The 15,722-nt window shown below is 42.5% G+C and overlaps 1 protein-coding gene across 1 annotated transcript; it reads left to right on the forward strand.

Moving 5' to 3' along the window:
• Positions 1–1,906: 1,906 nt before the first annotated feature.
• Positions 1,907–8,054, forward strand: LOC135597336 (uncharacterized). The gene is made up of 5 exons (XM_065090135.1): positions 1,907–1,940; positions 3,472–4,444; positions 4,948–5,220; positions 5,578–5,669; positions 7,020–8,054. Exons 2-5 carry the CDS (start codon positions 3,476–3,478, stop codon positions 7,873–7,875), a joined length of 2,190 nt encoding a protein of 729 aa, XP_064946207.1. The 5' UTR covers positions 1,907–1,940; positions 3,472–3,475; the 3' UTR covers positions 7,876–8,054.
• The last annotated feature ends 7,668 nt before the right edge of the window (positions 8,055–15,722 follow it).

A 15,722-nucleotide genomic window follows, 5' to 3' on the forward strand; every position in this document is an offset into this window, starting at 1 on the left:
AATGGTTTGGACTTATTTTCGGGTGTTTTACGAACGATGAAGCTCACCCTGGCCCAGCTCCTCCTGTACTTCGACTGGGAGCTACCGAAGGGGATGAAGCCGGAGGAGCTGGACATGAGCGAGGGCTTCGGGTTGGTTGCAGCGAGGAAGACCGAGCTGAAGCTGCTTGCAACTCCTCGCGTTCCGCTTCCATCTGCTGTATGAGGATTGCTGGTATCAGACAACCACTTGAGGTTGTCATGCTTTCTGCAATAACGTCTACATGCAGTTCTTTAGATATCAAAGTATTATCAGATAAAAAATCCAAGTTAAAATCAAGGGATGATATCCATAACATGAATATGTGAATTATTCCAATAATATTATTATTATCCAAAACAAAATTATTGTTAGAAACTCATGATGAATGATACTACAATCACCCTGGAATATTTTAACACCCCAATTTAATCCGACAACCAACATAATTTTATAAGAAATTTAATTATACTACTTGATATGCTACCAATATGAGAGAAAACTTTCTCCAAGCATGAGACGTTCTTCAATTAATTTACCAATATCCTACTAGGTTTTTTTTTTATTAAATAAGTAAACATTTTGTTCCATATAGCATTGTAGCGGATGAAATCAAGATGGACCAATAAAGTTATTATAAAACAGAACCGAACCGGGCCAAGTATCTTAATTAGGTCGATATGGGTATAGCTAACCAAGTTAGGCCGAATCAAAAAATGGATCAAATTGGATTGGTGGGTCAAAACATATCTGATATGGAGACAGCTTTTCCTTCGAGAGAGAGAGAGAGAGGACCTGTTTCACATAACCTTGGAGTTGTGTGCGGCTTCGGCTACAGCTGTGGGCGTCAATCACTGCTTCCCAGATTCAGACGGGAAAAAGAGAGAATTCAACTCGCAGGCTACAGCTATGGCCCTCAATTACAGCTCTCCAAATGCAGAAGAGAGAAGCGACATGGGTCTCCACCTCTGTTCCGCACAACCCTACTCTCGCTCGCTTTTTCTGGGATGTGATCCAACATAAGCTTCTCTTCTGTCCGAGAGAGCAATGTTTCCACTCCAAAGATCCTTTCTTTGGTGGTATCACGAACACTAAGCGCGCGCTCTCTCTCTCTCTCTCTCTCTCTCTCTCTCTCTCTATCGATCACTGTGTCCCACGGGATTCTTTTTCATCCTCGACAGGGAGGGTTGATCGATTCTGATAGAGAAGGCTTGAAAAGAAAGCACCTTTTTTCTGATCGCCTCCAGCACGTGGGCTCCGGGCGTGCGGTCTCTCCGCCAGAGTGCGCATGAAGGTGTCATTTTTCTCTTTCTGGATCACTGAAATGATACAAGGAAGACTCTCTTTTTCTTTGTCGATTGATCTAGACTGGATTTTCGTCCTTAAGATCTGCAAAGGTCGATTGCTTGCTGTTTGCTCTGGAAAAAAATGTGTCTAATTTGCCGTAAAATCGAATCTTTTCCGTCTGCTCTTTCTCAGGAAACGTTTTCCTCGAGCAATCGCTGCAGTTGCTCTAATAGACACTTGCCAGCAAGTGTAATTTCAACTCTTCGATCGATTTCCCCGGAAAAGAACCCTTCGTTCTCAGTCTTACAGGTTGGTTGTGTAGCTCAGTGCAAACTTGCCTCAAACTTGAAGACTTCTTCTACGCTCTTCTTTTGTGAGTAGAATAGTGTCGACCTCCATTGCGTGATTGATTGATTGCATACGCGAAGAGCCATCTCGTGTTCTTTCCTAAACGAGTTTGCTTTCCAAGCACTTCTTCTTTCAGCCTTGTCAATGAAGTCTGTTGTGGTCCATGCCTCAACTCGTGCGTAACCGCTGAGAACTCTCTTTATTTTCTGCCTATATGGAGTCATTGGAAGCCTGCAGATTTCGCTCACTTGTTGGCATTCTCATTCTACTTCCTGTTCAGTTTCATGGTAAGCAATGTTGTGTTCTGCCTAAAGTTCTATGCCTGCAATCTGTTCCATGTTGAACTGCAAGTCTGCTCGAGTAGATCTTTGTCCACACTCTAGTAGATCTTGGAGTATGAAAACCCAATTTCAGCATAAGATCTGAATTCCAAGTGGCTGTTGTGATAGTTCAGTTCCCCCCAGTCTTCTTCACTTCTCAAACATATCTGCTTCTCTCCATTCTTCTCCGTCCAAACAGGCAAGAATATTCTGCATGCGGAAAAAGGATTGACGAAAGAAATTGTAAGCTCCATCAATCTTGTGAGAGATCCAAAATGCTACAAATTGCATCCCGTCTTTGGTATTCACCATGAGCTTCCCTGGCCTCAACTTACGATTGGATTCCATGAGCTTCCCTGGCCTCAACTTACGATTGGATTCCAGGGCCTTATATAAGAAATTGTCTTGTGCTACATGATTGTTGATAGCAGATAAGATTAGGAAATCTTTATACTCAATTGAGAGAAATCCTTTATTCTATTGAGAAAAATCCTCCCTCCTAATCTATATAAATAGGAGAGAGACATGTTAACATATTCAAGCTAAAGCTACTTCAATAAAACTTCTTATCTTTTATTCTTTTCATCATGGTATCAGAGCCACTTGTCTAGAGCAAGTTCTCTTCTCGCTGCCGACTCATCACTATTGCTTCTCCTCCTCGGTGAACGGTAATTATCTTCTCCATTGCCACTCTGCGCTAACGTTCGTTCCACTTCCGCTGTGGCGTCTCTAATGCTACGCTCAAAAGTACTGCCTCACCTTTTCTCCTCTGCTGTAGCTTTCTTCTCTATTGTAGCATCGCTACAGCTTCCTCCTCTGTTGCAGCTTCCTCATTTGCTGCACTTCTATTGCAGCTTTCTCCTCTGTTGCACCTCTACTGTAGCTTCCTCCTCAGATATAACATCGATGCAACTTCCTTCCTCTGCTACAGCTTATTCCTTTGCTACAGTATTGCAATAGCTTTTTCCATTGCTACAGCTTTCTCCTCTGCTGCAATCGTTATCGTCGCAGTTGTGGCAACAACAACAACAGCAGCAGCGATCTGCTTTTGCCCTACTCACGAAGCCTCTAGCTCGTAAACTGTTTACTTTGCATCAATCCAAGATTGATATCCTTGACAAGAGCACCATCTTGCGAGGGCATGATAGCAGATAAGATTTCCTCAACTATATGAGAAAATCTTTCTACTTAATTGAGGAAAATCCTTTATTCTGTTGAGAAAATTCCTCCCTCCTAATCTGTATAAATAAGAGAGGGACATGTTAACATATTCAAACTAAAACTACTTCAATAAAACTTTTTCAATAAAGTTTCTTATCTTTTATTCTTTTCATCAATTGTCTCTTGCCAATGAACTGCATTGTGACATCTATCTCTTAGTGGATTTGCAAGAACTGAATTTGCTTTGGTTTTGTGTATAGTTTCTCGTATGTTCTTATGCAGCTTTGATCAGCTTTTCTATCATCTGATATGTATTCAAATCTTCTCTCCTCTGCAGAGTGATGTACTTTGAAGTGAATAAAATGGCAGCTTCATTGGTCCCAGGGGTCCTCATAAAGCTCCTCCAGCACCTGAATACCAATGTTAAGGTTGCCAGCAAGCACCGGTCATCCCTGCTCCAGGTTGTGAGTATTGTTCCTGCACTTTCTGGAAGTGATCTGTTCACCAACCAAGGCTTTTATCTTAAGGTCTCCGACTCCTCCCATGCAACGTATGTCTCCCTGCCAGATGAACACAATGATCTGATCTCAAGTGATAAGATCCAACTAGGGCAATTCATTCATGTTGATGGCATCGGGGCAGGCTCTCCTGTGCCCATTCTTAAGGGGGTGAGGCCACTCCCTGGTCGTCATCCCTGTGTTGGGAATCCCGAGGATATCGTTGCTGCCAACAGTTCTCATGGTTTCCTTGATGCAGAGAAGCCACAGCAATCCAGTGACACAAGCTGTAACATAAACACTACTTCAGTAAATGAGAAAAGCAAATTGGGGAATTCGAAGTTAGCCATTAAAACACAGGAGGTGCAAAAGAAAAGGGCTTCACTTGGTAAGTCAGGCTCTTTCCAGTCGAAACAACTGGCCAGTGACAAATTGGGGAAGGATGGTATCAGTGTGAGGTTAAAATCAATGGACTCATGGTCGATAACTTCGTCTCCAACAAGTGTTTGTACTTTGCCTGCATCATTTGAGAAGTTCTCCAATGAAACTAAGAAGCAAGCACAAGCCCAAAGACCAGAGAAACCATTGTCAAGGTTTCGTCTGTTGGAGAAGGCAGCTTCTGTCTTGAAAGTGAACAATGTTGGTAGAAAATCTTCTGCTGGAAATTTCTTAAGAAATTTGGTGCCAGACATTGAGTTAGATCCCAATGGTTTAAGAAAAAGCTGGGTGGAGAAAGTGGAGGCAAAAGGATGGGATAGTTCTACCTTAAAAGCAGCCAAACTTGAGACAAGATCCAAATCTAAGAGCACTTCGGTGAGTTTATTCTCTGAATTACTCTGCATTGGTATCATTCTTACAACAACAATATGGATCTATTAAAAATAGCTGCCTTATCTGCTCTGTCTTTCTTTCTTTCTAGCGGAAGTAATTATCTCAGTAGTTAGTTTGATAGAATAGGATTTTATTTTAATAGATTTTAATCTTTTGGTTGCAACAATCTTCTGTTTATATTTTAGCCATCTTGGTGAAGGCTTTACATGCTAATTAATTAGATATCTTGATCTCTACAGAAAAAGATGGATATCTGTTATGCAATTTCTATCAAGTTATGAAGTAAGACTTTCTTATTGATATAATTTTAGATAAGGATGTACATAAACTACCAAGTACCATTTTATCCACTATTGCAATATCAAAATATAAGAGAGATAGAAGTTGGTTGTATTTAATCACAACATGTTGATAATGTGCTTTAGAAGTTATGTAGAAGTTGTATTTCCGATGGCCCCTTAACAACTAGTTCTTGTAACCTGCAGGCTCCTCAACAGAAGTCATCAACAAATGAGAAACTGTTAACTAAGAAGGATAGCAAGATTCAAACTACCATGAAGAAAAACAATGCAAAAGCTGCCACCGATGATTCTGATAGATCAGCTAAACGGCGGCCTTCTGTCATAAAGAAGTCCTCAGAAACTGCTACCAGTCTGAATCTTGCTGACTTTGTCAAAGTTGTTCCTACCAATAGAAAATGGACCGATAGTAGTGTTTCATGGTCATCGCTTCCATCATCTCTAGCAGAACTAGGAAAGGTATGATTGATATCATTACATGATATGGCCAAAGTAGATCCTACTGTAAATGGTTGAGCTGATTTTTCCAAGTCATATCACTACATTTTGGAAGGGTTATCTTTCTGTGTTTGTGCCTAAATGGTGATGTGGACCTATATGGCATAACTATGTGAAACTACAATGAGGGTTACTCAAGGTTTCTTTTAATCACCAACATTTTGCGACTTGGGCAAAAATTATGCACCAGGTCTAGGTTAACAAGTCAACCGTTTGCAGTGTGCAACTGTGTCCAGACGAAGCATTTTCATTTTTGGAATAGAAGTATCTTGGTTATGCTATCTGGCAGTGACTGGACTGACAATTTATAAATTTTAGGAGCTGCTGAAGTATAGGGATGCAGCACAACTGGCTGCTGTTGAGGCTGTGCAAGAAGCTTCTGCTGCAGACAGCTTGATTCGGTGCTTAAGGTAATTACTCTTGCAAAACACTTGCTGTAGTTTTGTATACTGTTCAACTATCTATTTTTGGTGCTGCAAATCATAGGATCTTTCATCGCATATCATGTAGACTTGCTTTTTATTGATTCTCTTTTCCACCAGGATCTAGTTTCATCCTCATCATAGTTAGAAGCTGTCCTGTATGCCCTTATCCCAACTTGAGATGCCTGTTTGAGGGTTCAGTAATCTAACATCCTAACTTGCCAACTAATTGTCATCCTTTATATAGCTATCAGGTTTAATGATCTAACATCTCTGCAGAAACAAATTTGCTCATTACAGTCATAATTTACAAGGATCTTTGGAATTTGGCTTGCTTTGTTTGGAGGCCCTAGGAATGATAATAAAAATCATATGAGACTAAATGCAAGGACACTTCAACCTTTTCGTGTATGTACATGAAACACTGGGACATGAGTGGTCAGTTGTGTTAGCATAAAGATTGAAAATCTATGCATCCTTTTTATTGTATGTTCTGATACTTTAGCCACAAGAGCCTTTAAGTAAGGGGAAATCTAATTGATGCAATGACTCCAGTAGAGTCCATAGCAGAACATGGTGAATGGATATCATTTACCAATTAGGAGAACTGGATCATAGAAGAAGCTATTTGTTTATGCAGTGACTCCTGAAGAAGATGTAGGCTTAAAAGAACATCTTGCTAAACTAAGGTATCGAAAGTATTCCTTTTTATTTTATCCAACTCTTTTTGATTAATTTTTGAGTTGGAAACTTACATTTTATCAGAAACTTAGAAAGGATTCCTCGTACACACTGCATGCTGGCTAATAGTGCAAGCAAGCAATGATTGGACCTATCAGGTCATATAATATGGTAATTACCTATTTAATTTCTATGTTAATCCTTAATCATAACTCAATTTCTCTACATGGTACCGACCTTGCTAATTCTGCAGATATACATCAAACATATGTACTAGCTAAAGCACTATATATACTAGTGAGCTGGTTCATATTGGACGTCACAGGATAAAGAGAAACAATAACAAGTAATATAATGGCAATTTTGCTCAAAGACCAATAATAGAAAAGGATCATCTAATCACTATAAACATTTGGAAACAACAATTAGCATAAGGTATTTGCATGTGAATCTATTCAACGTCAATTTATTGTGCATTCCATGTTGTAGTTTGTTTGCTGGATCTCAAGATTTTCAGCAGACTGTTTGTTCTAGTGAGTCTTCAAATTGATGTTTTTATCCTCAATTAAAGTGCAAAAGATGAAAAAACAATTTCCCTGGGAAAGTTCAGGAGATCAGATTTATAGTGAATTGCATCATTCTTTCTTCTAAGTGCAGTATGTATGCGGAGATCAGTACCTCTGCTAAGGAGGACAACCCACGGCCGACAGTGGAGCAGTTCCTCGCCCTTTATGCCTCCCTCCGCAACGCCACTGCCGTCACTGACTCCCTCTCGAAGACTACATTGCAAACTCTACCGGTAACTGCACCGGGCCAGTCCCTCAGCGGTGACCCGACCCTCGAAGAAGCCTTAAGAGTATCCGCCGACGTCCGCCGCCGTGCCGTTTCCTGGGTCGGTGCAGCCGTCGCCACCGATCTCGCCCCCTTCTCCCTCTATGACCACAAGCCCTCCTCTGCCTCCACTGCCTCACGGGCGGTGGTGGTCCTCGAGGGTCCATCGAAGACCGCCGTCGCCACGGCTCCCTCAAAGGCCACTCAGACGAAATCCCGGCTCTCCCTGACGTCTGTCTCGGTTGGTAGGGGGAACGCGCGGGGGCCGGCGGCACCACCGTCTCCGCCGCCGGAGTGGGAGCGGGGGGTAGGGCCCAACGAAGGGGCGCGGCTGGTGCGAACGCTGAGGGAGGAGTCGCGGGCGTGGTTCCTAGGGTTCGTGGAGAGGTTCGTCGACGCCGACGCGGCCGCGCGGGGGAGGTCCAACCGGCAGCAGTTGGCCGCGATGCTATCGCAGCTGAAGAAGGTGAACGAATGGCTGGAGGCTATCGGCTGCCATCGGAGCGAAGGGGAGGCAGTGGATGGCGAGGGTTCCGGTGATGTGCCAGCGGAGACGGTCGAACGGCTGAGGAAGAAGATCTACGAGTACCTTCTCACCCACGTCGAGTCCGTCGCCGTCGCGGTCGGCGGTGCGTGTCCGCCATCGCAGGCGGTCGTGGGGCGGTCGGGTCGGAGGGGATGACAAACCTGTCTCGCACCGTCGCATCCGGGCATGACAGTGTTTCGGGATTCCCAGGGTACGTGTCGTGGTCCTATTGCTCGAGAATGTTGTTCTGTGCCTCTAGCAACACGATAAATAGCACCCGATCTCTGTAGGGTAGCCTTCCAAACAGTGTCAATTGGAGTCAAACTCTTTCCTCACTCGGGCTGGTCAACGTAAACTTGTCGGTGAGAAAAAGAATATGTGGAGGACATTTATACAGTTTAATACCGCAATTAAATGGATGAGAAGGGTGGAATGAAGTGATAAATATTTTTCTTTACAAACGGGTAATAAATGCATTAAGGAGGTAAAAGAAGAAAGATGGTACAAAGTGACACATGTATAACTTCTTTAGATACCAGGAAGTAGAAAAAGAAAAAACTTTTAAGTGGTAGACCAGATGGCTATAGAATAATTTCTCTCAAGGTAATATAAAAATAGGTGAGATAATCAGCAAAATGATTAATTTTTTTAATATGAGAAAAAAAATCACATGAAAATAGTTAACTTGTTATTTATCATAGAAGAGTCTATCATTTTTATGGTATTTTATTTTTTTTATTTAGATTCTCTATAGTAATCTTTAAATTGAAATTGGATAAGTCAAAAGATATATGTTTCGCCTCTAAAATACCATAGTGAATATATTATAATTTATGATAAAGGATGAATCCTTGAGTTATACAACTAGTAAAATTAGTCATTATTATTATTGCTAGTTATACAACTAGCAAAAATAGTCACATTTCAGTGAAATCATTTGCACTAAGTGTAGATAACTAAAGGAGGATTTAGTTGACTTGAAAGAGTTATCTCGCGGTTCTCTACTTTATCATCAAGGATGCTAATGGTGGAACTAAATTTACGTCGAACATCGACTATCACGTAGGATGTGATGATACTAACTAGTTAGCTAATATTATGAAGAGAATGATGATTTCTTTTAGTATAAATATGAAATAATTATCCAAGAGAGTTTCTTACAGAGATCTATAAAAAAATTTATGTGAGAGAGAAACCAACCACTTCTCCCTACAACAGCTAATTGGGGAGTGAGATACTAGACATTTTGATAGAAATATCCTAAACTTCTATTGAAAATTTATATTCAAAAGACAAGTGTTTTGTGTTTTCCTCGTGAGGTTGGCAAAACAATCACATATTCTAATCAACCACTCTCCAATGAAGCAATCAATCAAATATACGTAACCTTTCAAAAAATAAAAATAAAAAGAGTCAAGCATAAAAGAAAATATGAAAATGCGATCCCTAAATCATATCAACCGATGTCCCTCTAAAGGAGAGGATGACAAATGAATTGAGTTGTAAGTTGGAGCATGAATTTTTCAAAAGTTGAAGGATATGAGTACCTTGATAATTTAAGATACACTCATTATTCTTTTTTTTTGTCAAATTGAATAAGTGTTTGGAGGCCAATGAAAGAAACTTTCATGATTTGTGTGCTGGTGCAAGAGGCTCCCACGTTAGCGAGTCTAATATACTCGATACCGTATTTTTAAGTGTAGATATTATTTTCCTCATTTCAATTATGATATTTTTGTTCTAAAAAAGAAATCTCAGATTATACTAAGTTCCCTCTCAATGATCCGTTCAAAAATCGATTAGAAAATACAATATTTTTCAAATTTTATTATGTTTGGCATGTGATACTCTTTATGTCACATCGCGAATTTATAAAAAAAAATAATAAATTAATATTTTATTATCCATAATTTCATAATAAACTTTTTCTTTTATTTTTTAATTCAAATCCTTATCTTTACCCTAGTAAATATTCTATTAATTAGAAAAATGATCACATCTTCTTGATAGGGTCATAAGTCTCTTTTATCCAAGCTTCAAATCTATTACAAAGCAGTAGATTACTCTGAAAATAAATATAATATAAAATATATCAGCAACCACACATGCGGGTAGGAATCTCAGAAAAAATCATAAAAATAATCTTCAATATTCATGAAATATAAATAAATATCAATAATTCAATAAGAAATGATAATATATTGATTCATCATCAAACTTGTGCACTAGAAAAACGATGATAATTTCTTACATAATAAACAAAATCATACATCAACCACATACATAATAACTAGGTAACAAAGGCGTACATCATGCCCGATGGTGCACTCTTCCAATAGCGGATAGAGAGATATATTCCACAGGATGGATTCCTTTCAATAGCGGATGGAGATAATCCATATCACACTCCCAGATGGAGTGGTATCCCTCACCTACCTAAGTGGGGACACATTTCTCCCAACAGCGGATAGAGGAATCGTCTAACCATCACGTCTGACGGTCCGCTAATCCTCGAAGGGAATCGTCATACCTGCCCTCGGCAAGGATATATAAACATCCATAATCGTTCATTTACACTCATACATTCACTCATATATGCATCGAGAAATCAATATGATTAAACATTATGAGATATCATACTTGATATAAATCTACTAGACTATGTTCATTGGTGGCTTTGCACTATGGGCCCGTAGCTCCTTTCATATGTTACACTTCCGATGTGAACCACTAGTCTAGTCACATCTGCTCCATAATAATAATCATATCAATATCATAAACTTAAGAAAATAGAAAACTAATAATTATTTTTAAATGACATCTTCAAATAAAACCTTTAAATTTATCAAATCATAATGGTATGAAACATCAATCTTTCAATAGTTTTCAATCAATCAAAACCCTAATTGGAATAGCTCAATTGACTAAAACCAAACTCATTTCGATTATGATCTAATGGAACCAATCTCAAACCTTATAGAACCGGTCTAGAATCATCAGAAACTGGTCTAATCTAGATTTGATTGATCTCGATTAGGTCAAGTAGGTTTAAACTAGTCAAGTTAGTTTAGAACCACCATAAACTGACTTTAACTGATCAAACCTATCTGATTTAGTCAATTAACGAGCTCAAACCATTAGAGGGAGAGGAAATTAGACTATGTCGTATAGTGCTAACCTAAATCGAACCAACCCACCTAAGTCTTAGACGGGTCATATACGCTGCATATGTCTGTTCCAAGTAATAGGTTGAGTTGAGGTACAATAGACTAAATAGAAGAGCAACGATATGTCTAATGCCAATCGCATAGTTAAGCAAGATTAACTTCATGGACTAAGCTAAACCTTACTTATAAGTTGGGCTGAGCCTTACCACTGAACTAGGCCATACTTGGCTCGCGAGTTGGTCGTACCTAGACATATGAGTTGGGGTCGTATCTGACCATATGGACTGGGTCGTACATAGCCGCATGAGTTGAGACATATATAGCCACATGGACTGGATCATACTTGGCAACATTGTCACGAACGGTCGTCGCGTACCCGCAACAACTCCATTCAACGAATCGTTCGTCATTCTCATCTACATGTACAGTTATTTGGCCGCCTATTTTGCCTTGGTTTTGAGTCATTTTACTTGTAAAAATGTAATTTCGAACAAGTTACAGCGTTACAAAGCGACCGCTCACCGAACTGAGCAAAACAGCCCAAAACAGCTCTGTTTTCGTGTGCCGCGGGCTGATTTCTGGAATCTGCCTCCGCTCACCAAAACATCAGCCATCTCAGCCCCTTGGAACCCCCCGGGTGGCACAGGGCTGGATGGGGCTTTGGTATAGTACCGGGCATTGAACACTCATTCGCAAGTTCGCACGTTGCCTTGACGGGAACTTGTTGTCATGCCCGGAACTCGGTGAGCAGTTATTTGTGGGCTTGTAGCTGTTCGTTCAACATTCTAAAGCCCTTGTTTTCCTCCTCTCTCTCTTTTCTCTTGTGCACGTAAGGTGCTCGCTGAATTGCTTGAAAAGCTTCCCCTCTTTTCGCGAGACGTCGGGACTTGTTCGTCGCTCGTTCTTTCGAACTAATCAACTTTCTCTTTTACAGGTCCTTCGGGACCTGCGAGAGGTCACAAGTGGGCTGATATTTGCAGAGCAATATCACAAGGGCGAAGCGCGACTTAGGCAACGCAAGCTAAGTTCGCGTCTTGGCCGCAAGGGTGCCTCACGCCTTAGGCAATTCCAACTAAGGCTGTGATATTATGGTATCAGAGCGGGCAAGCACTTCGAACGAGTAGCAAAGGAACTTCGCAACTTCGCCATGGCAAAGCATCATGGTGAATCCAACAAGACGGGGCAAGCCGGACCCTTGCCCCAAGGAACCGTAGGTGGGCTGCATGTGCACACTCGCTCTCATGATGTTGGAGCCGCTCAAGAGGAGCGCGACAATGAACATGATGAGTGAGAAGTTGGCTACTCTCCGCGAGCGGAGGAGGCACAATCTAGAGCACCAACTGGGAAAAAGAGTCACAAGGAGAGACTCACAACGATGGAAACCCGCCTGGATATTCTTGAAGCGAGCTTGGAGGAACTCTACAATGGCCAACAAAGGCTTATTGGGGTAGAGAGTTCGCAAGAGGAAGCGGAGTCTAGGATCGACAAGGTCAAGGCCCTAACGAGCAACTGTCTGATGACACCAAAGACTCCGTGCAACACTTACAAGATGTCATGGCGGAACTCACTTCAAAGGTGATCATGCTCACAAGAGCACTAAATGCGGGAGGAAGCAACACCCGCGTTGCACCACCACAAAACTTGAGGGCACCCGAGCCTCATGGTTATGGAGGGGTCAGAGATGCCAAAGAGCTCAAGAATTTTCTGTTCGACATGGAACAATACTTTCGAGCTACGAGGCCCGATTCTGAAGATACCAAAGTTTCTATAGCAATAATGTATCTGAACGGAGATGCAAAACTTTGGTGGCGAACCCGCTGGGAGGAGATCCAATAAGGTCGGTGTCGGGTTGACACATGGGAAGACTTAAAGCGGGAGTTGATAACTCAGTTCCTACCTGAGAACACAGAGTTTGTCGTAAGAAGAAAGTTGAGACAACTCTGCCAAAGTTCCACCATTCGAGACTATGTGAAACAATTTTCTGCACTAATGCTGGACATACAGGACATGTTCGAGAAGGACAAGTTGTTTAGCTTCCTCGATGGTTTGAAGCCATGGGCTCAACAGGAACTAAATCGAAGGAATGTCACTGATGTGATCGGGGCAATTGCTACTGCAGAAAGGCTCACCGACTTTGTTTCCTCCGAAGACCCAGGGAGAAGGAAATAATCTTCAGGCAATCGCCCTCCAAAACACTCTCGAGGGAAGGAGCTCGGGGGCGAACAAAAGAATAAGAGTTTCCATAAAGGGTCAAGCCCGAAAGGCAAGGTCCCGAAACCTGGCAGATGCTTCTTATGTGGAGGGCCACACATGGTGAGGGAGTGCCCACAAAAACAGGCACTCAATGCACTAACAGCTTCTATCCACCCTCCCAAATCGGACAAGGGCAAGGCTGTCGCCCTTAGTTCGAGTAGTTCTGAAGCCAACAGCGACGATGAGGAGTCACAAGGACCCCGGATGGGAGCTATGCGTTTGTTGAACGCCCTACGGGGTCAAGTGGGGGAGAACCCGAAGACAAGGCAACAAAAAGCAAGAAGTGGCGAGCTAATGTATGTTGACATCAAGCTCAATGGCCAAACAACTTGTGCAATGGTAGACACGGGCATTACCCACAACTTTATAGCTGATCGAGAAGCAAAGCAACTTGGGTTGATCTTGGAGAAGAGCCCAAGTCGAATGAAGGCGATGAACTCGGAGGCCAGGCGAATCTCCGGGTTGGTGAAGGGAGTCCCCATCAAAATCGGGACATGGAGCGGGAACACCAACATGATGGCAGTGCCATTGGATGACTTCCAAGTGATTCTTGGAATAGAGTTTATGCACGCAGCGAAGTTGGTGCCAATGCCGTTCTTGAACTCCCTATGTATGATGGGAGGCGACGATCCCTACGTAGTTCCTGTCTCTCGGAGAGGAACAAAGGAACCGCAATATATATCGGCGTTGCAACTAAAGAAAGGAGTGTGAAAAGGTGAATTAACCTTCGTGGCTGCGATGAAGCTAGAGCCACTTGACGAGAAGGCCAGTCAAGAACCTACTATAGTGGCAAACGTCCTGAAAGAGTTCAATGACGTTATGCCACCTGAGTTGCCGAAGACTCTTCCACCACGCAGGGGCATGGATCACAACATCGAACTAGAGCTAGGAGTGAAGCCTCCAGCAAGACCACCCTACCGCATGTCCCCGCCAGAGTTGGCAAAACTCAGGAAGCAGTTAGGTGAACTACTAAGCGGTGGTCTCATCCGCAGCTCTAAAGCACCTTTCGGAGCTCCAGTTCTCTTCCAGAAGAAACAAGATGGGAGCCTCCGATTATGCGTCGACTATCGAGCCCTTAACAAAGTGACAGTGAAGAACAAGTATCCCATCCTGCTCATCGCAGACTTGTTCGACCAGTTGGGCAAAGCTAAGTATTTCTCGAAGCTCGACCTTCGGTCGAGGTATTGGCAGGTACATATTGCTGAAGGCGACGAAGTGAAGACTACCTATGTGACCATGTATGGAGCGTTTGAGTTCTTAGTGATGCCTTTCGGCTTAACCAATGCTCCGGCCACGTTCTGCACTCTCATGAACCAGCTATTCAAGGAGTATTTGGATAAGTTTGTAGTCGTCTACTTGGATGATATCGTCGTCTACAATCAAACGCTCGAGGAGCACGTCAAACACCTTCGGACAATTTTCAAGGTTCTTAGGGAGAACACTTTGTTCGTGAAAAGGGAGAAATGCTACTTTGCCCAAACTGAGATATTATTCTTGAGGCATCGAATCGGTGATGGCTCCATTTGGATGGATAAGTCGAAGGTGCAAGCGGTTGCGAAATGGCGAACTCCAAAGAAGGTGCCAGAGTTGAGATCCTTCCTTGGTTTCGTCAACTACTATCGACGCTTCATAGCGGGGTACTCGAAGCGTGTAACTCCACTGACAGAGTTACTGAAGAAAGAGCGACCTTAGAAGTGGTCTGATAAATATGAAATAGCATTCCAAGATCTGAAGGCTGCTGTTATAGAAGAACTAGTGCTCAAATTGCTAGACTATGGGGAGCCTTTTGAAGTCTATACAAATGCTTCGGAATTTGCTATTGGGGGAGTACTCATGCAGGAGGGTCATCCGGTGGCCTACGAGAGCTACAAACTCAACGAGACCGAGCGACGGTATCCAATGCATGAGAAGGAGATGACAGCGGTGATCCACTGTCTACAAGTTTGGCGACACTATCTCCTCGGATCGCGATTTGTGCTGAGGACGGACAACATCTCTCTGAGCTATTTCCAAACTCAAAAGAAGCTCTCCCCAAAGCAGGTGCGATGGCAGGACTTCCTAGCTGAATTTGATATGGCAATGGAGTATAAGCCTGGGAAGGCAAATGTCGTGGCCGATGCATTAAGTCGGAAAGTGGAGTGTGTGAATGCCGCACAATTGGAGGGCGGAGGCCAAGCAAGTCAATTGCACTCCAACTTCCTTTCCAGGATCAGGGATGGACTGTATAGTGACCCCCGGGCAATTATCCTGATGCAACTCATCAAAGAAGGTAAGACACGATGATTCTGGGTCCAGGAGGGACTCGTTTACACAAAAGGGAATAGGGTTTATGTTCCCCGAGTAGACAATTTGAGGCGTGAACTCTTAAAAGAGTGTCATGATTCCCTTTGGGTTAGACACCCAGGCAATCATAGAACGTTGGCTCTCATGGAGAGGGCCTTCTACTGGCCGAAAATGGGGACTGATGTGGAGGAATATGTTCGAATATGCCTTACTTGCCAACAAGACAAGGTGGAGTAGCGGAAGCAGATGGGACTTTTGGAGCCGTTGCCCGTACCAGAAAGGTCGTGGGAGAGCATTTCC

The sequence above is a fragment of the Musa acuminata genome, chromosome BXJ1-11 (assembly GCF_036884655.1).
Source record: "Musa acuminata AAA Group cultivar baxijiao chromosome BXJ1-11, Cavendish_Baxijiao_AAA, whole genome shotgun sequence".
NCBI lineage: Eukaryota > Viridiplantae > Streptophyta > Magnoliopsida > Zingiberales > Musaceae > Musa > Musa acuminata.